Genomic DNA, 22,659 nt, shown 5'->3' on the forward strand with positions numbered 1-22,659 from the left:
TCATAGGCAATCTATTTTATTGTTCATTTCCAATGCAATGTACATCAGTCTTAACTTTCAAGCGCTAAATCCTTGTTAAGGACAATACGTAACTGGAAAAGCCCTTTCACGCTTCTGGCCTGGGAGCTACTAACAGAGCACAGGGCAGCCCGTCCTACTGGCAACTCACTAGAAATTGTGCTAACCCCTGGTGGGCCGGGCCGATTCCTGCACTACGAGCGGCATCTGACAGCCGAGTGCGTGGAAGGCAAACGAGCTGGCTTCGCTAGGGTGGGTTCAAGTCTCAAGGCAACAAGAGAAGCTCCTGGTGCTCCCACCATGCGAAAGAAAACTTCCTATTTCGTGGGGCAAACTTGGCCTCTGTTTCCAATTTTCTACTCTCGCAGTTTTGATTAGTCTTCATTGCCTTGTGAGCCAGCTAAGGCGGCAAATCTGCAGGTTGTAGAGTTTAATGACTGATATTAAAGTTGCAACCTCAAAGGGAACAAATGAACTGCTGCCCTGCCTTCAAAGAGGAGAAAATGCATCAAAAGCAACTGCCCTTTACCTGGCAGACGCTTAAAATAGCACGAGGGAAGAAATCTGCATTCGGTTATTTAAAGCCATTCAGTTGTGACACAATAAAAACCACCTTGTGCCAAGCCGATTGGGCTTAATAGAAATAATTTATTTTGGGGACTATAAAATCTTCTGGGGGTGGGAGAAATTCCTCCAGGAAATAGCTTTGTTCAGGCAGATGTGCCAGCTGGAATATTAAAACATTGTCTGATTGGCGAGAATAATCTCTAAAGCAGGAGAGAGAAAATGAGCAGGGTTTGGTTTTCCTTCCTCCTCAAACCCAAGATTGACACTAAGGGTAGCGCCTTTATGGGGTGCCATTCGTGGGGCTAGAATCAGAGTCCTGCTGTAACGTTGCTACTTAACGTCACCCACTGAGGTTGCTTCTAGGCACCCCTGTTTGAGTAACAGCGGGTAGGGAGCCACTCGGGGACTTATTCTCGTCATTCCAGCCCATTTGGGGTGGGCGGTTTGGTTTCAGTCAGCCGAGGGGTTAAGCACAGCTGCCGCCACCCAGGGGAAGGAAAAAACAGGTGCTAAAGGAGCTGAGTTGTGACTATTTAAAGCAGAGATGAACCAAAAACAAATCCCTAACCAAGCTAGATGTCGAGCAGCGCAAGCCTGCGGCTCTTGCCAGCACCTCTACGATCTTGCACCTTCTGCTTGTAATGGAGGGGATCAGCACCTATTTTTATTTAACCTCATCCATTTCTCTCTCACTTCTGCATTACGCCAATATCGTCACACTCACGAAGGGGCTGCAGCCTAACAGCACCTTCCCCCATCCCCATCCCAGCCAGGCCATGCTCGCTGAGGAGCTACTCGAAGGGGCTGCATGGCATGGGCAGGTGCTGCTTTCTGGCAGGGCCCAGGAAGGGAACTTTCCATACCTCAGCCTGACACGCTAATACAGAGATTGCAAGAGGCAGCTTTTAACTGACATTCAGGCGGAGCGACGTTCCAACGGCTCTGGACGATCCGCGAGGCAGCAGAGCTGGCGTTCCTTGCCGGAGTCTTTGGTGTAACCCGTGAGGGTGCAAAGCGAAAAGCCCCCAGCTCGGCCGACCTCTCCGCACCACCAGCCTCGAAGCATTAGCATGGGCCACGCCGCCGCCGCTTGGCCTCAATTCGTCTCGTAGGAGGCCAGCAGAGCAGCGTCCACCGGCTCCATGCAGGAGGGACAGGTGAAGGAGCGCATCAGCCAGTCGTCGATGCAGTCCACGTGGTAGATATGCAGGCAGGGCAGGAACCGGATGGGGTCTCCGTACACAAAATCCAGCATGCAGATGACACACCTATGGCCAGAGAGCGGGGAAGTGCTGTTAGCTCACCGTCTGCAGGGCAGATCCCTGGCCCCACTGTCTCCATCCCTGCCCTGGGGGCTTTGCCCCCTATGTTTAGGGGCCTGTTAAGCTGGAGCAGCCTTGGGGCTGTTCTACTTCATGCTCTGCTTCCCACAGGCCCTGGGAAGAGAGAAAAGCCCCTTTCTTCTGCCAGAGCAGAGCGGGGCAAACTACAGCCCACGGGCTGGCCATCCTGGCTGGGGAGGCTAGCCCCCGGCCCCTGCACTGCTGTCCCCCATCCCCCACAGCCTCACCTCACTGCCAGTGCTCTGGCCTGCCGCTCCTGCCAGGCAGTGTGGCAGCATGGCTGGCTCCGGCATGGTAAGGGAGTGGGGAGTGAGTGGGTCCCAGGGGCAGTCAGGAAGCAGGGGGGCCATGGTTCATGGGGGCGGGCAGTCAGTGGACAGGGAACCAGGGGGGTTGGATAGGCGCGGGAGTCCCAGGAGGCCTGTTGGGGCAGGGGTGTGGATAGGGGGCGGGACAGTCGGGGGGGGGTGTTGGATAGGGTGTGGGATTCCCAGGGGACAGTTAGGGGTCAAAAAGCAGGAGGGTTTGGGAGTTCTGAGGGGGGCAATCAGGGGGCGGGACGTGGGAGGGGTGGATAGAGGGCGGGGGCCAGGAGGCACAGCCTTCCCCACCCGGCCCTCCATACAATTCTGAAACCCCCATGTGGCCCTCGGGCCAAAACGTTTGCCCACCCCGATATAGAGACTCCCAGCATGCTCCTGGGCATGCTCCGAGGGAGGAGTCTTGACCCAGTGCACACAGCTGAGTACAAGGCACTGCAAGGCTGCATCAGGCCAGGATTCTACCTCCCACCACACCCCGGACCAGCTGCTTCCAAGGAAGGTGGAAGCGACCCCCGTCTTCCCCCCGCCATCTGAGCAGGGTGAACCCAGCTGAACACAGCATTCACGGTGTTGGCGAACTGAGAGGACAGCAAAGTGATTTCCATTTTCATTTTCACACGCCTATAAGTTTAATACACTGGCTTTTGGACTGGGCAGTTTTCCCACTTTGATTTCCTGACCCATACAGGAAAACTCCTCAAGCATTTGAAATCGAGGCACCTGTCACCTAATCAATTCCCTGCCTGTGCGCAGGAGCCTCTGGCATGACAGCAGCTTGATCTCTCGCCTGTTCTCTGCCTGGAGCAGAGTTCAGTCTCCTGACGACTGAAATGCTTTAATGGCCTGTAACATACAGGAGCTGAGACCAGAGCAGAAGTCCCCAGCGCAGTGCCCGCAGGCACCATATGGGGCGTCTAAGTGCACCCGTGTACTGGCCGGCGGATGAGCATGCGTCATCCAGAGGCATCACCACCGAAAATCAGCAGCATGTCGGCAGCAACGCCTATTGACGCTGCTTGTCGGTGGAATTTCAGTGGATGCTCGTCTGCTGCCACGGTCCTCCATGGTTCGTCGTCTGGCACCCGCCAGACGAAGAGGGTTGGGGACCCCTGGACTAGGGGATCTAATGGTCCCTTCTGATCTTAAGCTCTATGAGAGACAACTGAGAGAGTAGAACCGTCACCCTATTCGAAACGGAAGAAAACGGGTTACTTCCCACCTCAGCCTCCCAATGGGAGACTCTCTCAAATACCAGCTGAACTCTGCTGGTAACAAGCAGTAGCTCTCATGGAAGCTCGGATATGTTTAGTGAAGGGTTTGAAGATCAAGTGAAGCTGTTTGGAAGAAGTGGAATCAGCCCACCGGAGAGAGGGCAAACTGCGTGCAGGCTGCTCTGGCAAAGAGGTAGGAGGACCAAGTCCTTGTCTTCAAAGACTTTCCATTCTAGGCAGCCGTTATCCAGCCTTGTGTAATCCCACGGGCTAGGAGCTAGTCAGTTGTTTTCCCTCGAGGAGTGAGTGGATTTTCTGCCAAGCCTGGAAAGTTTCCATAACAATTTTGGAGTTACCGCAAACCTAGGCAGTTAATTCTACGGGCTGTTTGGGGCAGATTGTTCAGCTTTATGGCGACTGCCGTCAACCCTCACAGCTCAGCCCGGCTAAGAGAAGAAACGAAAGGTGTCGGACGCAAAGGACTTACTCTTTCACGTTTTTTTCCGATGGTTCCGTGCCCGGAACGAATATCCCTTTGGGCAGGTGCTGTATCAGCCCAATCCGCTGGGCAATTCGGATCTGCTCTTCCTCCGTTAGCTGCGTGGCAAGTCGGGTCTGGCTCGGTGTGGGGTGATACACTGGGATCGGCTCATGTTCCTTCAAAATCAGAAGACAGAGCTCATTACCCTGGTAACAGGCACCCAGGGGCTGAACGTCCCCCCCTCCTCCTGATTTTAATAGAAAACAAACCTGTCAGGGATGGGCTAGGTAGACTCAACCCTATCTCAGCATGGGGGGGAGGGGGGTTGCACTAGATGACCTCTTGAGGTTCCTTCCGGCCTGGCATTTCTATTATGCTAGTTAAGGAGTTAGTTTTGCAGTCTATCCAACTAGTGATGTGCCCTTATTTATACAGCAGTAGCAACTAGGAGCCTCAGTCCTGGATCAAGACCACAGCGTGCAAGGTGCTGTACATTGTTTAGGTGTATTACGGTAGCGTCCAGTACCTCAGTCATGGATCAGGACCCCAGCGTGCTAGGCGCTGTACAAACGGACAAAAAAAAAAGACAGTCCTTGCCCCCAAAGCGCTTCCAATCCAAGTGTGAGAAGAGATGAGAGATGGATATAAACGGACAGGGAAGCCCAAGGAAACCAGACTGGTCAGCATGACAGGCAGCGCATCAGCACAGCAGCCGCCTCGCTGGTGTCAAGGTTTCGACAGGCATCGTGACAGAGGGGAGTTTTCGGAGTTACCTCCCACCGCAGGGCTGGGGACAGTTCTTCATGGTGTTACTGAACTCAAGCACCCATGGGGAACACCAACGTTGCTCCTGAGGAAAGGCCAGGCCGGAGACCTGGCCATTTCAGGCTGACCCACCCAGCCGGATGCTATGACCTGATGGCACAGCATCAAGCCCTTCATCCAGAAAGGCACACGCTAATCCCTCCCCCACACCCCCAGTAATACACGGCCCTCCCCCTACAACGACAGAGGTCACCAACTGGGCTGTTCTGCGGCTTCAACACAAGCTTTCAGTGGCACAGCTGGACCGAGACGGGAGAGAGTAAACCCAGCTCAAGGAGCGGTGGTAGCTACGTCGGTGGGAGACGCAGACAGAGCGCCGTGCACCTGAGCCCTTACGCGGGCAAAACTGGGGGAGGGTTTCCACACCACGGAGCGATAGAAGTTTTGCCAACATTAAGCGCTAGTGTAGACCCGGCCTTCGAGTTTACATGGCTCTGAGCATTGGGCAGATCTCTTTCAATCTAATGAAGTGTTTCTACAGCACCCAGGGAACAGCTGTGTCTTCAGGGTGGAGACACCAAGCGGGGAGAGGAATGTTTAGGGTGGAGCTAGATTGAAATTGAGCACAGCGTAGGCTGAGTATCAGGGTACAGTCTTCCCTAGGGAGCCTGTAAGAACTCCCATTGTTTGGGGGTGTTTCAGACTAGGTCCAAAGGCCTGGGAATAGCCCATGGGGCCAATCCCAAGGTGGACAAGCCGGGATTCTCTGGCTCCTAGTTTGCAGGAGGTGCTGATAGGAGCTGGTTGGAAATGCAGCTTCTCTGGGAATGCCAGAGCCCCATGTCCAAAGCCAGCGCCCGCCAAAGGGAAGAGAATAGGCCTGGAACCCAGGAGTCCCTGGGAGGATCCTTCTGGCTCCTGGTGCCCAGCCATGCACCCGTACAGGACTGGGAGTGCTGCTGGCTAGGTCAGGTAGGCGACACCCCCCGACCTCCTTGTACCCTTCCCAAAGGAAGCCCACACTGGGCCACCCCCACCCCCAGAATCTCTCCATGGGCCACACCCCTTGTTGCTCCCCTCCCCCAGCTGCCCCAAAAGCTCCCCCTGCCCCCCATGGGGCTGCAAACCCCCAATACTCCCCACTGGTCACACCCCCAGCTGCAAGGCGAGCTTCACGCATGGGCCACAGCACAGCCCCCCTCCCCACCCAGAATCCCATCCCCATGAGCAGTAGCCCCCTCCTCCCAGCTCACCCCACCTCCCGACTACTCACCTCTCCTGGGAACGCCCCCATAGGCCTCGGTCCCCCCACCCCCAGAGCCAACCCCCAACTGCTCCCCACGGCTCCCCCCACCCCATGAGCCCCTCCTTCCCCTCCTGGCCACCCCAAAGCTCCCCCCATACTCTCCCGGTATAGCCTCTCCCTTGGGCTCCCCCGCCCCCATGGGCCGCTCCCCTGCCCCCCTGGGGCCTATGACCCGCCAGCCCCCCCACGGGCCCCATAGGCCCCCAGGCTCTCCCCCTCCGGGGCCTATTACCCCCAGCCCCCCCCACGGCCCCCAGGCTCTCCCCCTCCGGGGCCTATTACCCCCCAGCCCCCCCACGGGCCTCACAGGGCCCCAGGCTCTCCCCCTCCGGGGCCTATTACCCCCCAGCCCCCCCCACGGCCCCCAGGCTCTCCCCCTCCGGGGCCTATTACCCCCCAGCCCCCCCCACGGCCCCCAGGCTCTCCCCCTCCAGGGCCTATTACCCCCCAGCCCCCCCCTGGGCCTCACAGGCCCCCAGGCTCTCCCCCTCCGGGGCCTATGACCCCCCAGTCCCCCCCACGGCCCCCCGGCTCTCCCCCACCGGGGCCTCCGACCCCCCAGTCCCCCCCACGGCCCCCCGGCTCTCCCCCTCCGGGGCCTATGACCCCTCGGCCCCCCCACGGGCCTCATAGGCCCCCAGGCTCCCCCCCGGGCTATGACCCCCGCCCCTCCACGGGCCGCCCCGTACCTGGTAGGGGGGCGGCGCCGGGGGGGGCGGCGGGTCCCCGGGCCCCAGGCTGGCCCCGTCCCCCGAGTCGTTGAGCAGCGAGAGGTCATCGGCCGCCTGCGAGGAGAGGCAGTTCCCCATCCCCGCCCGGCGGGCCCGGTCCCGGCCGGACTCTGCCACCCCCGGCCCTCCGCTGGGGGGAGGGGCAGGGAGCGACGCCGTCTGCTCCCCCCGCCCCTCGCCGGGCAATGGTACCGCCCTCCGCCCCGGGGCACCACGGGAATTGGAGTCCGGGGGGGGCCTCCGCGCGTGCGCAGAGGGGGAGAGCGTGTGGGATTGGGAGGGGGGCGCAATCAGCGAGGAAGGGGAGGATAGTGGGAGGGGGTAGGAAAGAGGAGGGGCAGGTATGGAGTGAGGGGAGGGGGCAGAGCAGGGAGTGGCTGGGTCGGAGAAACAGGTTGTGAGGAAGGGGCAGCGGGGAAGGGATGAGAGCAGGTGTAAAGAAGGGGAGACCCCCACATGCCCCCAGTGCCAAAAGGAATTTGGGAATCGATTTGATTCACCCCACAGGACCTTCACAGTTTGGGAACATACTTACCCTTGGACTAAACGCGCCACTTTCTCCTGCCTTGATCCTACCCAATTGCCCCTCATTTGCTTCTTCAGGGTGCATGAAGAAAGCCTGGAAGATTTTTTCTTTTCCTCGTCTTATATGGTTGCAGATTCATCATCAAATGCTGGCATCGAACAGAGGGCAGAGTTAAGGTTGTCTGGTCTGGGGGTGACTGAGCAGGGCTGGTTTGCTAGGGGAGCAGGGTCCCTGGCAGGAGTGCCGGGCAAGCCCCCAACCCCACTCCCCAGCAGGAGCACCGGGCAAGTGGGCAAAGATGGGCCAGCTCCTGTGCTTTGACCCCATTTTCCCACAGGAGCACAGGGGAGGGGTCCCTCTGGCTCTGGCTCTGGCCAGGGCCCCACAAAATCTACCTCTGGACTCAGGACACCTGGGTTCTATTCTGGCTCTGCCACTGATCTGCAATGTGACCTTGGGCAAGTCGCATCCTTTCTCTGTGTCTCAATTTCTGCTCCCAGCCTGTGTGTCTTCCCTATTTTGAGTGTAAACTCTTTGAGGTGGGGATTGTCTTTGTCTTTCTATTGTCTTACACACATGCTTGTACTGTGCAAACCCCTGTGTGGGCACATTTATCTCCGTTTAAGACTGATCGGAGTTTAGTTTGTGATGGAAGCTAAAGCAATGTAAGCCACATTTCAACTGATTTAAAAACATCCACTATTGTAGCAATTTAACCAAAATTGGTTTAAAAATGACACCTATAGTTAAACCAGGCCTCAGGTATGTACAACATCTGACAGGTTAGATACTACTGTACCCTAAATCCCATTCCCCTTCCAAAGCTGGTGCTAGAACCCAGGAGTCCTGGCTCCCTGTTCTAACTGCTAGATCCCACTCCTCACCCAGAAATAGAACCCAGGAGTCCTGGCTCCCAGCCCCCTGCTCTAACCACTAGCCCCCACCCAGAGCCAGGGATAGAACCCAGGAGTCCTGGTTTCCAGCCCCCCTGCTCTAACCACTAGACACCACTCCCCTCTCAGAGCTGGGGATAGAACCCAGGAGTCCTGGCTCCTTGCCCCCTGCTCTAACCACTAGCCTCCACCCAGAGCCAGGGATAGAACCCAGGAGTCCCGGCTCCACCCCTCAATCACAGTTTGGTTCAACAGATTGAGGGAAGGGGGCGTGGCTACGGCCTCTCTTTGGGAGCCGAGCCCGCCCCTTCCTCCTATCACGTGACCGGTACCCGCTTCTTTCCCCACCATGTGACCCCCCCTCAGTTTCCCTCCCTCACGTCACGTGGTGCGGCCGCCAGCGGGCGGGGAACGGCGGCCGGCCGGGGTCAGCGCCCGCGTGTCGCGTTCGCCTCGTTTTGCCGCCGCCGCCGCTGCCGCTACCGCCTCCCTCCTGGGCCGGGCAGCCGGAGCCGCCGCCAGAGCGAGAGAGGCCGCCGCGCCCGCCCCTGGCAGCCGGGCAGGTACCGCCGCGCCGGGCCGGGCCGGCTAGGCCGCAGCGCCCGCCGGGGCCTGCGGGAGCAGCGTGGGCGCGGGGAGCCGGGGCGGGCGCGCGGCCGGGAGGGGCGCGGGGGGAGCTGAGTAAACCCGGGGGGAGGCGAGGCTGGGGGGCGGGAGGAGCAGCCGGGGGGGGATGGGGGGCGGGAGGAGCAGCCGGGGGGGGGGAGGCTGGGGGGCTGGAAGGGGCGGGGGTTGTCGGGGGGGGGGTTGGGTTGGGTCACGGGGGTGGGAAACTGGGCGAGCCCAGGTGGAGGGGGGAGCGTTGGGAGATCAAATGTGGGGAGGCCAGGATGGAGCCCAGAGGTGTGGGAGGGGAGAGGATGGGGGGGCGGGAGGAGCAGCCGAGGGGGCGTGGGGGGAACCCGGGGGGGGAGGAAGGGGGGCTGGAGGAGCAGCCGGGGGGGGGGAAGAGGAGACGATGGGGATTATTGGAAGCTGGCAGGAGGGGCAGGATGGGGGGGCTAGGAGGAGCGGGGGGGGGAGAGGATGGGGGGCAGGAGGAGCAGCTGGGGGGAGGGAGCAGAGGGTGTCTGGCTGGGGTTGGGTCATGGGCGTGGGAAACTGGGCGAGCCCAGGTGGAGATGGGGAGCGGGGGTTGTTGGGAGATCAAATACAGGGAGTCCAGGATGGAGCCCAGAGGAAGGCAGGAAGGGGTGGCTGGGGGGAGGGATGAGCTATTTGGGGTTGGGGGCAGTTACTGGAGGATGTAAGGTGCGGGAGAGGAAAGAAGCACGTGGGGGAGGGGACCATGGATGGATCCTGGGCCTGTCCCAATTTCTGGCCTGAAGGCCGGGGTGGTCCGGCCTCAGGGTTGCGGTAAGATGGGACCCACTCTTCTTTCCCATCAGCCCAAATGGCACCACGCAAGGTAACCCCAAGAACTTGCCTCATCCTGTAGCTTGGTGAGGCTGGAGAGGGGGATTTGGGGCTGGATCAGCAGGGATTGGGAAGGGGGCCTGTTTAGAAAAGGCAGGCCCAGAGCCTTGGTGGGTTAGGAGGAAGTGGGGTCTACTCTGGAAAGGGTGGGGCAGAGAGGAAATGGTGAGGGTGGAGGCTCAATCTCTCTCCATGTGTCTCTCTGGGCTGTGACTGTTGGTAAAGGAGCACTGCTTTCCATGAAAACTCCCACTAACTTATTTTCAAGGGAAAGAAGGTGAGAGCATAGCCCTCCAAAAATCTCTTCATCTCTAAATCCACTGTGTGCTCCTCTTCTGCTAAGCTCCCCACATGGCTTGGTTTCCTGGTGATAAGTTTCGGGTTTTCCCCTACCTATTTCTCCTAGTGCCCCCAGTAATTTGTTCTTCAGTCCAGTTCTAAATGTCCCAAATGATGGTGCTTCCCTTGGGAAGTTGATTCCACAGTGCAGTAGATCCCTGGCAATAAGGAAACATTTCCCATTGTCACCCTAAACTTTCTCCATCGGTTTCCCTGACATTATTCCTAGATCCCTGGAGATGGATGTGGTGATGCTGCTGGGTGAGCAGAAGAGTGTGCCTCTTCCATCTAGAGTGACCAGATAGCAAGTGTGAAAAATCAGGGTGGGGGGTGGGGTAGTAGGAGCCCATATTAAAAAAAAGCCCCAAATATCAGGACTGTCCCTATAAAATCGGGACATCTGGTCACCCTACTTCCATCCAATGAGAGCCTGATGCAGCAGCCACTGAAGCTCCTGGGAAGACTTCCATTCATTTAAATGTGCTTTGGATGGAGTTCTAGCTTTGTAAGATGTTATGCTAATATTATCCTCACTAAACCCACCCTCCAAACCTTAACACAAAAATAGCATTTTCAGTATGTCTAGTCCCTGCAGAAGCAGCAGAAACTTTTCTTGCCTCTGTATGAAGGCAGGAAGGATCTACATGCATTGAGAAGTCCGTTTCTTAGGCAGCCGTCTGCTCATGGATCAGAGCTGTGTCCAGTCATAGCGAGTGCAGGTCCATCCTGGCTGACAGCCAGAGTTCTGCAATGCCTTATGATCTTCATTGCAGTTTAGTGAGATGCTCTGAATGGAGTATCATTAACCTCTTTTCCTTCCTGTGTAGTTACAGCTCTGCACCATGGATTGGCAGCCAGATGAGCAGGGACTACAGCAAGTGCTGCAGTTACTCAAAGATTCCCAGTCTCCTAACACTGCCACGCAGCGTGTTGTCCAAGATGTATCCTTGGAATAAGCCAGGCTGCGCTCTAGGAAGTCAAGTTGTGTATGCTTGCTGTGTAAATGGTGCTGAAAACTAATACCCTTTAAGTCGAGGTGCCCTGCATAGCCGTAAAATGGGGGGAAATTTTTGTACGTCTGTCTGGATTTATTTTTTTAATCTTAGAAGAATCTGTGTCGCTGACATGCAGCTTGGCAGGGTGCCCATCTGGTCTTTAATGTTGCAACGATCTGGTCCAAACAGATACTGTGCATCAGCCTTCCTTTAAAATCCCTGTTTGGGCTGTGAGCCTTTTTCTTTAACCAGCGCTGTAGAAACTGAAGCAACTGAACCAATTCCCCGACTTCAATAACTACCTGATATTTGTCTTGACTCGGCTGAAATCAGAGGGTAAGTTACCTGCTGTGATGGAAGATACATGGGAACTTGTCCCTGTGCCATTAAGTGTCTAGTGGGTTTCCTTGCCGGTGGGGGGTGGGCAGGCTTCACAGACACATCTGAGCTAGGCCCTCTTGCTTGTTAAATGAATTGTATCTGAGGGTATGGCTACACTTGCAAATTTGCAGCGCTGCAGCAGGGTGTGAAAAAACACCCTCTGCAGCGCTGCAAATTGTGGCGCTACAAAGCGCCAGTGTAGTCAAAGCCCCAGCGCTGGGAGCGCGGCTCCCAGCGCTGTCCGTTATTCCCCACAGGGAGCTGGAGTACGGACAGCGCTGGGAGAGCTTTCTCCCAGCGCTGGGGCTTTGACTACACTTAGCGCTTCAAAGCGCTGCCGCGGCAGCGCTTTGAAGCGCTAATGTAGCCATAGCCTGATTTAGGGCTGACACCTTAAGCCCCTCAAGGTTCTTTCTGGAATATCTTGTAAACTTGACATTTTAATGCTTTAGAAATGAGTTTTCCACAGGTGTTCTTGCAAGTGACTGACTTTCCTAAAAACTTTGAGGTAGTGCCCAGAGTAGGGATCTGGGACTCCTAGGTTCTCTGCCTCAATATGAGAAGAAGACTGGGTCAGTAATTAAGCAGGAGATGGGAAGTCTGTGATTGTTAGGTACTGATATGCCCCCCCCCCCCATAGTATCTGGATCTCTCTCTCTCTCTCTCTCTCTCTCTCACACACACATTCACACACACACACACACACACACCTCCCTGTGAGGCAGGGAGGTGGTGTTATGTCCATTGTACAGATGGGAAACTGAGGCACGATGAGGCTAAATGGATTGCTCAGGTGGAGCAGGAATTGAACCCATGGTGCTCTAACCACTGGGCCAGCCTTCCTCTCCAAGCTGAGCCTGCAGCGTTCTGCTCCCAGCTGGGGGAGAGATTGTGGACTAGTGGTTACAATGGGGCACTGGGAGCCAGTATTCCTGGGTTCTATTCCCAGCTGAACTTGCTGAGGCCTCTTCAGTAAGTGAGTTCATCTCCTGCTCATTCTGGGCCTCTTCAAAATGGGGCTGGTACTGTCTGTCTCAGGGGAAATGCGAAGCCTTGGAGCGCATCGCGAAGGGGGGTCGTGTTCGAAGAGGAATGGCAAGCCATTGTGGTTGGAGATGAAGGTATAGTGTGACTATAACAACAAAAGGCAGATAGCTGCATCCTAAACCTGTGCGTGCATTGAGATTATAGGCACATGTACCTGGGAAGCAAACCCACATGCTTGATACCCCTACAGCCTGTCAGAGCGCTTTACCGACTAGATGTGTATAGAAATCTCGTCTCCCCCAATCACTCACAGACATGCAGCCACCTCTGGGGTGAGCAGCGACAGCTGTTGATGAATTTTTTTTATTTTTGTTCTCTTTTCTCTCCCCCCCCACCTCTCCTTCCAAAAATTCTCTCTAACCAGATGAACCGACTCGCTCGCTCAGCGGGCTGATCCTGAAGAACAATGTGAAGGCGCACTACCAGAGCTTCCCCCAGCCCGTGGCGGAGTTCATTAAACAGGAATGTCTCAACAACATCGGCGACGCTTCCTCTCTTATCCGAGCCACTATCGGTAAGAGCGGTGGGGAAGAGACAGGGTTGCACTGTGGGATATTAGTCCAATGTCAAGTAGCTTATGCCATGTAAGTACATTTGCATGTAGGGGAGAGGGAGAGAGTATTGTAATGATCCCCTTAAAGCGAGGCTGTGCTCGCTGGCATGGAAAATCAGCGATGGCCCATGTTGTGTCGTCTCCTTATCAGGAGAGGATTTTTCTAATCACTGGTCCTGAGCTCTTCCTGCTTCGCCGGCACTGAAGAATCGGTGATGGGAACTTGGCTGAGGCAGGAGGTGGGATTGAACCCTGCTTGTTCTCCTGTAGCTGTAGCGCCTCCTGCAGGGCCAGTAGGAATAAAACACTCTAGCCTTGTCTACCCTTAAGTGTGATCTCAGGCTTAACTATGCTGGCATAACTAAAGCAGCATGTAAATGCCGTTACACTGTAGTAGGGCTTCTACCAGCATATCTGTTGCTAAAATAATCACGCCTTTTACTGACCTAGTTATGTGGGTAAAACTTTAATTGTCGGTCAGGTCGAAGTCAGTAAAAGGACTGGGCGTGGGTCAAAGGTGCGCAGAACCGATGCGGCGCAAGAATGTGTCTGTAATGAGAAGGGTGTGCTTACCTAATGCTCAGAAATCATCTTGTGTAGAAAACCTCCGGTCCTGATCCTTGCTGGGCAGTTCTGGGAGCATCGCTGCTTCTGGAACGTGTGGTTCCTGGAGAAAACTGACCTCCCCGTCTTACTGCCAAAGGGGAAGCGGACAGATTCAAGGGTCTGGCTGTAGTGTGGGTCTAGGGGATTGGCAGACGTTGGGGAGGGGATCGTGACAATAGCTGTTTGGGGTGGGAAATGACACCTCCCCTCTCCCCTGGGTGTGTGTAAATGACTTTGAGAGACTGACTGAGTGGAACACTTGGTTTTACCACGAGGTTGTGTTTCCAACTGGCAGGGATTCTCATTACCACCATAGCGTCCAAGGGGGAGCTTCAGATGTGGCCAGAGCTCCTGCCGCAGCTATGCAACTTGCTGAACTCCGAAGACTACAACACGTGTGAGGTAAGACGGGTGTCGGGGGAGAGGAGGCGGCGGGATGTCATCAGGGTCTCTCTCGGTTGGGCATACAGAAGGCGAACTCTGTCACCTGCTCAAATCCAGCCCAGCTGGGTGGCCCTGAAACAAACTGAGTTGTCAAATCTCAGTCTGGTTCCCGTAGGGATAAATGTCCATGTCCTGTCTTATGGTATCGTGCCTCAGTTTCCTGTCTGTAAAATGGGTCTGCTTTCCTAATGTAACCCACACTTGTGGAGCATGGTTCTCTAGCTGTCGGATTGAACCAGAGTACATAGTTCATGGGTCTGTATAGCTTTTGAGCTGACAAATGTGGGTCTTCTAGCTCAGACAGTAGATGTTCGTGCTTTTAGATCTAGTGGTCCCCAATGTGATCCCCACTTCCGACAGAGCCGCCCCCCCCAGCATCTCATGTTTCACTAACATCACTGGCAGACAAGGTTCTGTGAGGGGAGCGCACTTGGAATTCCTCAGATGGAAAACACTGGGGTAGGGTAAAGTACTGTCCTTCACAGGGCTGCATGGGCGTTTTTCAGGGCCTGGGGCAAAATCTGAAAGCGGGGGGGGCCCCCCACTCTTCCAGAAAAAGCCACTTGGGGTGGGGAGGCTGAAGAGCAAACTCACCCCTTAGTGGCGGCTCCTGCGCAGGGGGATGGACCCAGCGCCCCACTCCGGGTTTGGCTCAGCTTCCCCTCGGTCATAATGGAGGACGGCTGGGTCAAACTTGAGTGAGTGGCGCTGTGACCAGTCACAGGGGGTCTTGGCACCAGGTTGCAATGCCACTTAGTTTGGACGCCCTCTCAAAGAGGGGCCAGGGAAAATTGCACACACACCCCCTCACCCCCCCAGGCAATCCTGACCCTTCCATCTTGGAGTCAGGATTTTGAGGGGGGGAGGGGGGAATGAAGAGAACAGGAAGTGGACAGAACTCCTCCCAGCACTCATGTTCGCTATACTGCTGCGGCTGTTCCACTCCGTTTCCCCGCATAGACAAGGGCTTAGGCTGTCCTTGCTTAATAGCACTTGAATTGCCTTGTCTGGCCTTTGAAACGAATACCTTCCCGAAGCGATCGGGAGAGGGGTCGAGACGACGCCATCAGTGCTACTGTTGTTTAGGCAGAGACTGAAGATGTGGGGACAGCAGCGCCTTGGTTTAGCTGCGAAACTCTCCAGTGGGGTGGGGCAGAGCTTGGGTTCTGTGCAAAGCAGAGATGCAGATAAGGCTAAATCTTGGCAGCTCCTTGTAAGTACTTTCCCACATCCTGCAGCGGAACGCCCTTGGGTCCAGTTACTGTCGGGTTACAGTGAAATCCCAATTTGTTTCCAGCTGAAGTTGTTTGGAACAGGGATCATCACTCCCCCTAAGAGTTTACAATCTAAATAGATGAGAGAGGGTGAGTGGGGGAAACTGAGGCACAGAGTGGGAAGCCCAAGGTCACGCAGCAGGTGGTCCAGTGATGTACCCTCTAGACCACACTGCCTTCCTCGAGTTTGGTGGTGGTCATAGCGTTGCCTTCTACATAGCTATGGTCATCACCATAACTTCAGTGGTAACCACTGTGCTTGGGTGTGGGAGTGCTCACAGCAGTACACAAGCAGCCAGGCAACATTTTCCAGCCCTTCTTTGTAAACACTCATGGGTTGAGTTTAGATTTCACCTGCGTGTGTCCGTACAAAGCTATTTTTGCATTGCTCTCCCGAGCACCATACAAACGTCAGTCTTCCCTTTCGCTCTGTGGTCAGCTGCCAGCATTGTGCCTTGAGGTGGGGCGCTGGTCTGGGACTCTGAAGATCTGGGTGCTAATCTCAGCTCCTCCACAGACTCCCTGTGGGACCTTAGCCAGATCTCTCTGTGAGTGAGCTGACGAGTCTGTTGTGTTTAGGGGGCCTTCGGTGCCTTGCAGAAGATCTGTGAGGATTCTTCCGAACTCCTGGACAGCGATGCTCTGAATCGACCGCTGAACATCATGATTCCCAAGTTCCTTCAGTTCTTCAAGCACTGCAGCCCCAAGATCAGGTGCGTATTAGCTTGCCTGGCGGTGCGGGGAGCGCTGCACCCTTCGCTGTAGTGCTGGGGTACAGGTTGGGCGTGCGAGTATGAAACCTCGAAGGAGCCCGCCCCTTCGTAACATCCCGCTTCCCCTTCCTGAGTGCATTCGCTTTCTGCTTTGTCTCTGGGCTGGTACCAGAGCCAGACCATGATCGCTGGCAGGATGCCAATGAGCTTCCAAGTGGAGGATCTCTCTCTTCCCTCCCCCCACCCCTCCCATCTCTTGATGAGCAGAATGCACGGCCTCATGCTTATCAGAAAGCTGAACAGTGTTCGACAACTGACCCAGAAGGAGCAGTGAAAACTCTGCACAAGTTGCCAGTTAGAACAACAATTCTGCTACACAGGGTTATGCTGCGTTTTGCTCCGAATGAGATTTAAGTAGCACCTCTTCTGTATGATTTATCTTACTTGTCTGGCCCCCATCACGACAATATCTGAGCATTCACCATCTTTTATATATTAATCCTTATCACACACACCCCCCCCGTGAGGCAGGGCAGGGCTAAGTGACTTGCCCAAGGTCACACAGGGAGTAGGTGGCAGAGCAAGGGATTGAACCTGCATCTTCAAATTCTAAGTAGTGCCCTAACCACTCCACATCCTTCCTCTCAATCTCCATGCTGTCCCTCCTGGGGTGAAAGAACCAGCTTCCTCTCTGCACCACAGTGGAGGAGGAGAACTTGTCCCAGGAACCCCAGGGCAAACCCACCCCCCCCCATGTCTAGATGGGGCACCCTGGTTTCTACAGGCTCTCCCAAGAGAACCCCATCCTGCTGAACTACGCCACTGGGTTCCATCATCAGCACGGGCTGAAGGGCTGAGCTGGGCCTGCATGCAGCCCACCGAACAGCTGAGAGCTCTTGAGATCTGAGCTGTGTACTGGTCCCACTGATGTCCCCACCATGGGAAGATCGAAGGTCAAGCCCTGAAATGACTAGACAGAGGCTGCTGTTTGAGCAGTGACATACACCTCCCCCAGTAACAGTCCCTAGCTTTCATGTAACACTTTTCATCTTAGATCTCAAAATACTTTTCAAAGGAGGTTGGGCCCATTATCCCCATTTTACAGGTGAAGAAACTGAGGCACCAAGAAAAGTGACTTGCCCAATGTCACCCAGCCAGCAGAGCCGGGAATAGAACCCAGGTCTATCCGCTGGGGCCACACTGCCTCCCAATGTCTGTTTCACAAGGGTGGTGGGGTGACCACCTGGGATACCTCAGTGACCCACTATCTTTTTCCCCTCCCTTGATCAGGTCCCACGCCATCGCCTGTGTGAATCAGTTCATCATGGACCGAGCTCAGGCACTGATGGATAACATCGACACCTTCATCGAGGTGAGGAGCCATTTCAACCCACTTTTGCTGCCAGGCCAGACCCATGTGCGGCACTGTGCCTGGGTGGTCTTAAAGAGACATGCCCACCCTAATGCTGCTGGTGTGCTCAGCGCTCCCATAAGGCAGCGATATGCAGGCCTCCCTGAGTGCACCGCAGCCTGCAATCCCAGAGAACGCCAGCTGCTCTGAAGTGTGGTGATAACACCCAGCTGTAGAGCTCAAAGCACTTTATGAAGGAGATTTTACAGTTGAGGAAACTGAGTCATGGCAGTGAAGTGACTTGCGTAATTCACCTAGCAGAGCCAGGACTAGCACCCAGGATTAGGAGGCAAGAGACCCCGGTTCTATCCCCTGAGCCGCACTGTCTGCCATGTGGGGGGTAGGGACCATTATTGTATCCGTGCCTAGAACCATGGAGCCCTGCTCCATGACAGGGGCGACCACAAGACAAATATTCACAAGCTCTGTCTGGCTCCTTTGTACAAACACCACCTCGTGTCTCCCTCCTGTGTTAGCCTCGGACTCGTGCGTCCATTTTAAACCCCCTGTCCCGGACTTCTGGCCTGTGCTGCGCAGTCCCGAATACGTCTGTAGCGTCGTGTACTACAGGTCTGCCTCTGTGCAGGGTGTCGATGAGTCTCAGCTCCCTCTTTCCCCCTAGCACTTGTTCGCTCTGGCGGTGGACGAAGACCCTGAGGTTCGGAAGAACGTCTGCCGAGCGCTGGTGATGCTGCTAGAGGTCCGGATCGATCGGCTGATCCCTCACATGCACAGTATCATTCAGGTGAGCCCCAGAGCGGGATCCCGCAGGCTCTTCTGTGGCGGAATGGGCTTTCTGGGGACGCTGTGGGTCAAATTGGCAATTAACGGCCTCCAGGGTTGGGGGTGGGGTGGGGAGTGTTCATGTAAACACTGGCCCAAGCATGGGTGGAGAGAAGGAGCCACAGACCTGCTAGTAAACTGGCTCACATGGTAACCAGATTCTCAGGTCGGTGTGAGCGACCTGGGTTTGCTCTTGTGCCCAGATGAGTCCAGGAAGCCGGGCTTCCCCGGGAGAACCTCTGAGGTAGGGATCACGCCCTCTTCCTGCTCTCGTGCTTGATGCATTAGGCCAGGGTACCTCACACTGGGGGTCGGGACCCCTCAGGGGGTCGCGAGCTGTCAGCCTCCACCCCAAACCCCGCTTTGCCTCCAGCATTTATGATGGTGTTGAATATATTTTTTAAAAGGTGTGTTTAATTTATAGGGGGGGGGGTCGCACTCAGAGTTTTGCGATGTGAAAGGGGTCACCAGTAAAACAGTTTGAGAGCCGCTGCATTAGGCTGTCGGTTTGCTGAGGGTCAACACCATCCAATTTCACACCTGTGTTTTAAAGGCAGTTCCCCCCAGTTGGCATTCGGTCAGGACGCGGGTGACTGCCTCTACCCGGAGATGTGATGCTGGCTTGATTACAGAGCTTTGGGGTGTTGGTTAATGCCCCATAGATTGTGCCCCCGAGCATCAGGTTTCATGGCGACTCAGGGTGAAACATGCTGAGTCCTGCATAGGTTGGGATCGGCCAGGTTGGTCCACCTCCTGGCATTTCAGCACGTAGGACTGTTGGGGACCTCCTGGGTCATTGACTACAGTCTCCTGCTACCGCAGGCCACCCCCGGGTGGTCATGGCAAATAACGTTCCGAAACGTATCAAGCTCCATCTTCGGGCTGGTTGGGTTATTGGAGCCAAGAGCATGAGGTTCTCCTTGCACGGCGGGCGAAACAAAGCGCGGGCAGGGGGAGCTGAGCCCGTAGCTGCTGCACCACAGGCCTGTCCTGAAGCTGGCGTTTTACCAGCGCTGCTCTTCTCCCCAGTACATGCTGCAGAGGACCCAGGACAACGACGAGAATGTGGCCTTGGAAGCCTGCGAGTTCTGGCTGACGCTGGCCGAGCAGCCCATCTGCAAAGAGGTGCTGTCCTCGCATCTGGTGCAGTGAGTAGCCTTGCTTCTGTACAAGCCGGAAGCGTCGGGAAGCCTGGTGGGGCTGCCGCTGCAGCCAGTAAGGGGCGACTGGTTCAGAGAGCTGGGCTAAGCGACCCTGGAGGCACACTAGGGAAGGACAGGCGAATACTGCTGCTTTTGAGGGTGTTTGCTCCCCTGCTGATGGAGGGGCTGGAGATTGGGCTAAGTACGGGGATGGCTGGGTGAGGTGCTCTGAGCTGTGATACAGGTGGTCAGATTAAGGCCAGGCCCGCATTCCTTCCTGCTGCCAGTTCAGCTTTGCTGCCGCTCTTACTAGTAAGCGGTGGGCGCGTGAGCTCGCCAGACCGGAAGTAGAACCGGCTGTCAAGCTGACCATGGCTCGTCTGGGTCTTAGCTGGGCTTGCGTGTGTCTCGTTGGTTTATTGCTTCAGCCTTACGAGGTTAGTAGGGTCTTTTTACTTGGGGGGGCGTTGAGAGCTGGTAATTAATCCACTCAAGGACTGAGTGCCCTGGTGCTGCTTCAGTGCCTGATCTGTGCCTTCACCCACACCCTGGGCTTACACTGATCAGCAGCCTTGCTAAGGCTCCCCGGTTAGGGGCGATGGACCGAGCACAGGGCTGGGAGTCAGGACTCCTGGGTTCTATTCCCAACTCGGGGGGTGACCTAGAGGTTTAGAGCAGGGGACTGGAAGTCAGGACGCCTGGGTTCCATGCAATGTGCAGACACCATAAAATTCACTTCCTTCTATTTTAAAAGAAGGAACGTTTAGTGCGAAGAGGGTTTGGGTTTTTTTTAACTAAAATAATTGAAGATGATTTATGGGCTAGTGCATTGGGAGCCTGGAGTCAGGACTCCTGGATTCAGTCTCTAGCTCTGGGGAGGGAATGCGGTTGAGTGGTTAGTGTGGTGGGGGCTGGGAGTCAGGACTCCTGGGTTCTTTTCCGCTCCACCACTGATTTTCAGCAAGGGCTAGCCGCTTCTGTTTGCTGGTCTGTAAAATGGGCAGAAGCCACTGAGAGCGGACTGCATAGCTCCAAGTATTGGATAAGCCTGCACAGGGGGTTGGACCCTGGTTATTGCTCAGGGCTGATCTGTGCTGGAAACCTACGTTGGCACGGCTACGTCTCTCGGGTGTGAAAAACCCACGCTCTTGAGAGAGACAGCTATGGAGTCGTAACCCCTGGAGTAAACCGTGGTAGGTCAATGGAAGAGTCTGTCCAGCTGTTGGCTCGGAGGCCTCTGCACAAGCAGATTCAGCCTGTAGCTCTTGGCTCGTTGCAAGCGGTCGAACAATTGGAGGCATTTAGAAGACAAAACAACTCGCTTGGTTGTCCCCTTTGTTCTCTAGCACTGGCTGGTTATAGGCACCTTCCCCACTCTGATTTCTGCCTCCCTCTACTCAGACCTTGATTTTTGAATCCACCCTTATTCCCCCTCCTCTTGACAGATTGATTCCGATCTTGGTGAATGGAATGAAATACTCTGAAATCGATATCATATTGCTAAAGGTACGTGTCTGTCGATGCAAACGGGTGGGGGTGCACTTGGGACAGCCAGGATGCCTGTGTTCCTATCCCAGCTCTGACACTGATTCCTCCTGTGGCCTCGGCCATGTTCCTTCCTTTCTCTTTGCCTTAGTCCTTCCTGGCTGTAAAATGGGACTAATGCTTGCTAAATACGATAACCTGAAACCTGCCGTGTGTGAAATTCTCTTCTCAAATCATCCCTTCAAAGGGCAGGGAGCTGTATCTGCCTCCAAGTTACCTAGAACATTGTTTGCAAATCAAAAGAGAATCGCTCTCTGTTTTAATGAGCTGCCTACCAGCCGTATTGATTTATTGGGGCATTTGTGTTTGCAGTGTAGCAAAGCGTTCAGCATTACTCAGCTTGGGTTGAGAGCTCTGTGGGGCAGGGACTGTCTCCTTGGTCTGTTTGCACACCACCCAACACAATAGGATCCTGGTCCATGAGTGGGGCTCTTAGGTGCTACCGTAATATATAATATTAGTACCTGAGTCTTTGTTACTGGACACTGTGGCCGTTGGGTAGCCTGAGTAAAGCTAGTTCCCAGGTCTCAATCCCCTCCTGAGACTGACTGTCACCTCAAGTCACACACCTCCCCGCCCCACTGGCACTACTTAGCCCCCTCTTGTGGCATGGTCAGGAGCGGGCCAGACTGAGATCCAGCTTCTGAGGCATGGTGAGGTGGGTGTTAGGAGTGAAGCGTGGCTTGCTGTACCCTGGGTAGAGGGTACACACGCTTATTGAAAGGGGAGCCTTGCAGCCGTCTGTGAATTGCTGGCAGTGAAGCTCCCTGTTCCATGGGATCCTTCCTAGAGGGAAGATGGGCTGGCAGGTAAGGTGCTGCACTGGGACCCGGGTTCTGGTCTCAGCTCTGCCACAGACTCCCCGTTGTGACCTTGGGCATGTCACTTAATCTTTCTATGCCTCAGTTTCCCCATCTGTGCAGTGGGAATAGTGCTTTCTGTTTCGTGTGAAAGCTGCTGCACTGGGACCCGGGTTCTAGTCTCGGCTCTGCCACAGACTCCCCGGTGTGACCTTGGGCATGTCACTTAATCTCTGTACGCCTCAGTTTCCCCATCTGTGCAGTGGGAATAGTGCTTTCTGTTTCGTGTGAAAGCTGTCTGGGGCAGGCACTGTGTCTTCAAAACGAGGCCTTGCTCCTGGGGTGCTACCGTAATACACCTAGTAAGGAAGAGGGCCTCTAGCAATATTGTAGGTCATAGGTTCAGGTGAGGGAGAGGTACCGGTTCATGACCTCCTGGAAGTGATGCATAATTTCCAACCTGATGACAATGATGGTGGTTGTATTCATACTGTCTGATCCAAGGAGGCGGGACCGGGATCTAAAACAGGAGCATGTTAGGTACAGGCATGGCCTTAGCAGGGGCCAGGCATCCCGTACTGCTGCGAGATCTCTGCAAAACTGTGCCTGCGAGAACCCAGAGACTTGACACAGGGAACTGGGACTCGGGAGAGCTGGAGTCAATTCCCAGTTCCACCACTGGTGCGCTAGGTGACCTGGGGCAAGTCCCTCCCTTCTCTGTGCCTCAGTTTTCCCCCTTGTAAAATGGGATAATGATACCGCAATGCTTTGAGAGCTACCAATGAGACGTGCTGGGGATTGTCCTGACGGTGGCTGAACCTTCCGCGTCTCAACAGCGGGGCAGAGGGTGCTTTCTTGGTTGGGTGCCAACGCCTTCCCTCTAGAGAGAGAGGGTTGACAGAAGCTCAATACGCAGAGCAGATGCGTGTGGCATGAGGGCCTGAGCAGCGTGCTGCGAAGCCACGGGGGTGAATTTCAAAGGCAGG

At 55.5% G+C, this 22,659-nt stretch overlaps 2 protein-coding genes and 1 non-coding gene across 4 annotated transcripts in view; 2 read left to right on the top strand and 1 right to left on the bottom strand.

The window, feature by feature from the left end:
• LOC123353522 (RING finger protein 11-like) lies at positions 1-6,894 on the bottom strand. The gene is made up of 3 exons (XM_044994651.1): positions 6,704-6,894; positions 3,950-4,119; positions 1-1,853 (listed from the first exon to the last, which is right to left on the bottom strand). Exons 1-3 carry the CDS (start codon positions 6,821-6,823, stop codon positions 1,682-1,684), a joined length of 462 nt encoding a protein of 153 aa, XP_044850586.1. The 5' UTR covers positions 6,824-6,894; the 3' UTR covers positions 1-1,681.
• A 1,609-nt stretch (positions 6,895-8,503) lies between these two features.
• The window catches only part of TNPO2 (transportin 2), a 29,808-nt gene continuing 15,652 nt past the window's right edge, over positions 8,504-22,659 (top strand). Inside the window, exons 1-10 of one of the 2 annotated variants that reach the window (XM_044994650.1) lie at positions 8,504-8,727; positions 10,807-10,920; positions 11,235-11,310; positions 12,767-12,916; positions 13,857-13,963; positions 15,859-15,992; positions 17,283-17,364; positions 18,026-18,148; positions 19,216-19,334; positions 20,774-20,834. In XM_044994650.1, the coding sequence (XP_044850585.1) occupies positions 10,822-10,920; positions 11,235-11,310; positions 12,767-12,916; positions 13,857-13,963; positions 15,859-15,992; positions 17,283-17,364; positions 18,026-18,148; positions 19,216-19,334; positions 20,774-20,834 (951 nt within the window). In that variant the 5' untranslated portion in view covers positions 8,504-8,727; positions 10,807-10,821. Of the gene's footprint in view, positions 8,728-9,505; positions 9,633-10,806; positions 10,921-11,234; positions 11,311-12,766; positions 12,917-13,856; positions 13,964-15,858; positions 15,993-17,282; positions 17,365-18,025; positions 18,149-19,215; positions 19,335-20,773; positions 20,835-22,659 lie in introns of those variants that run through there. The other variant, XM_044994649.1, reaches the window with a different exon arrangement.
• LOC123354125 lies at positions 22,109-22,176 on the top strand. Its single transcript, XR_006574623.1, has one exon. It is a non-coding gene; the product is annotated as a small nucleolar RNA SNORD41 (small nucleolar RNA).

The sequence above is a fragment of the Mauremys mutica genome, chromosome 20 (genome assembly GCF_020497125.1).
Source record: "Mauremys mutica isolate MM-2020 ecotype Southern chromosome 20, ASM2049712v1, whole genome shotgun sequence".
NCBI lineage: Eukaryota > Metazoa > Chordata > Testudines > Geoemydidae > Mauremys > Mauremys mutica.

Bases quoted from the DNA above. Each gene is read 5' to 3' on its own strand.
- LOC123353522 (XM_044994651.1), bottom strand. From the start codon at position 6,823: ATGGGGAACTGCCTCTCCTCGCAGGCGGCCGATGACCTCTCGCTGCTC. The intron at 4,120-6,703 runs GTACGGGGCGGC...CTGATTTTGAAG, and splicing joins CGGCGCCGCCCCCCTACCAG to GAACATGAGCCGATCCCAGT. The intron at 1,854-3,949 runs GTAAGTCCTTTG...CTCTGGCCATAG, and splicing joins TCGGAAAAAAACGTGAAAGA to GTGTGTCATCTGCATGCTGG.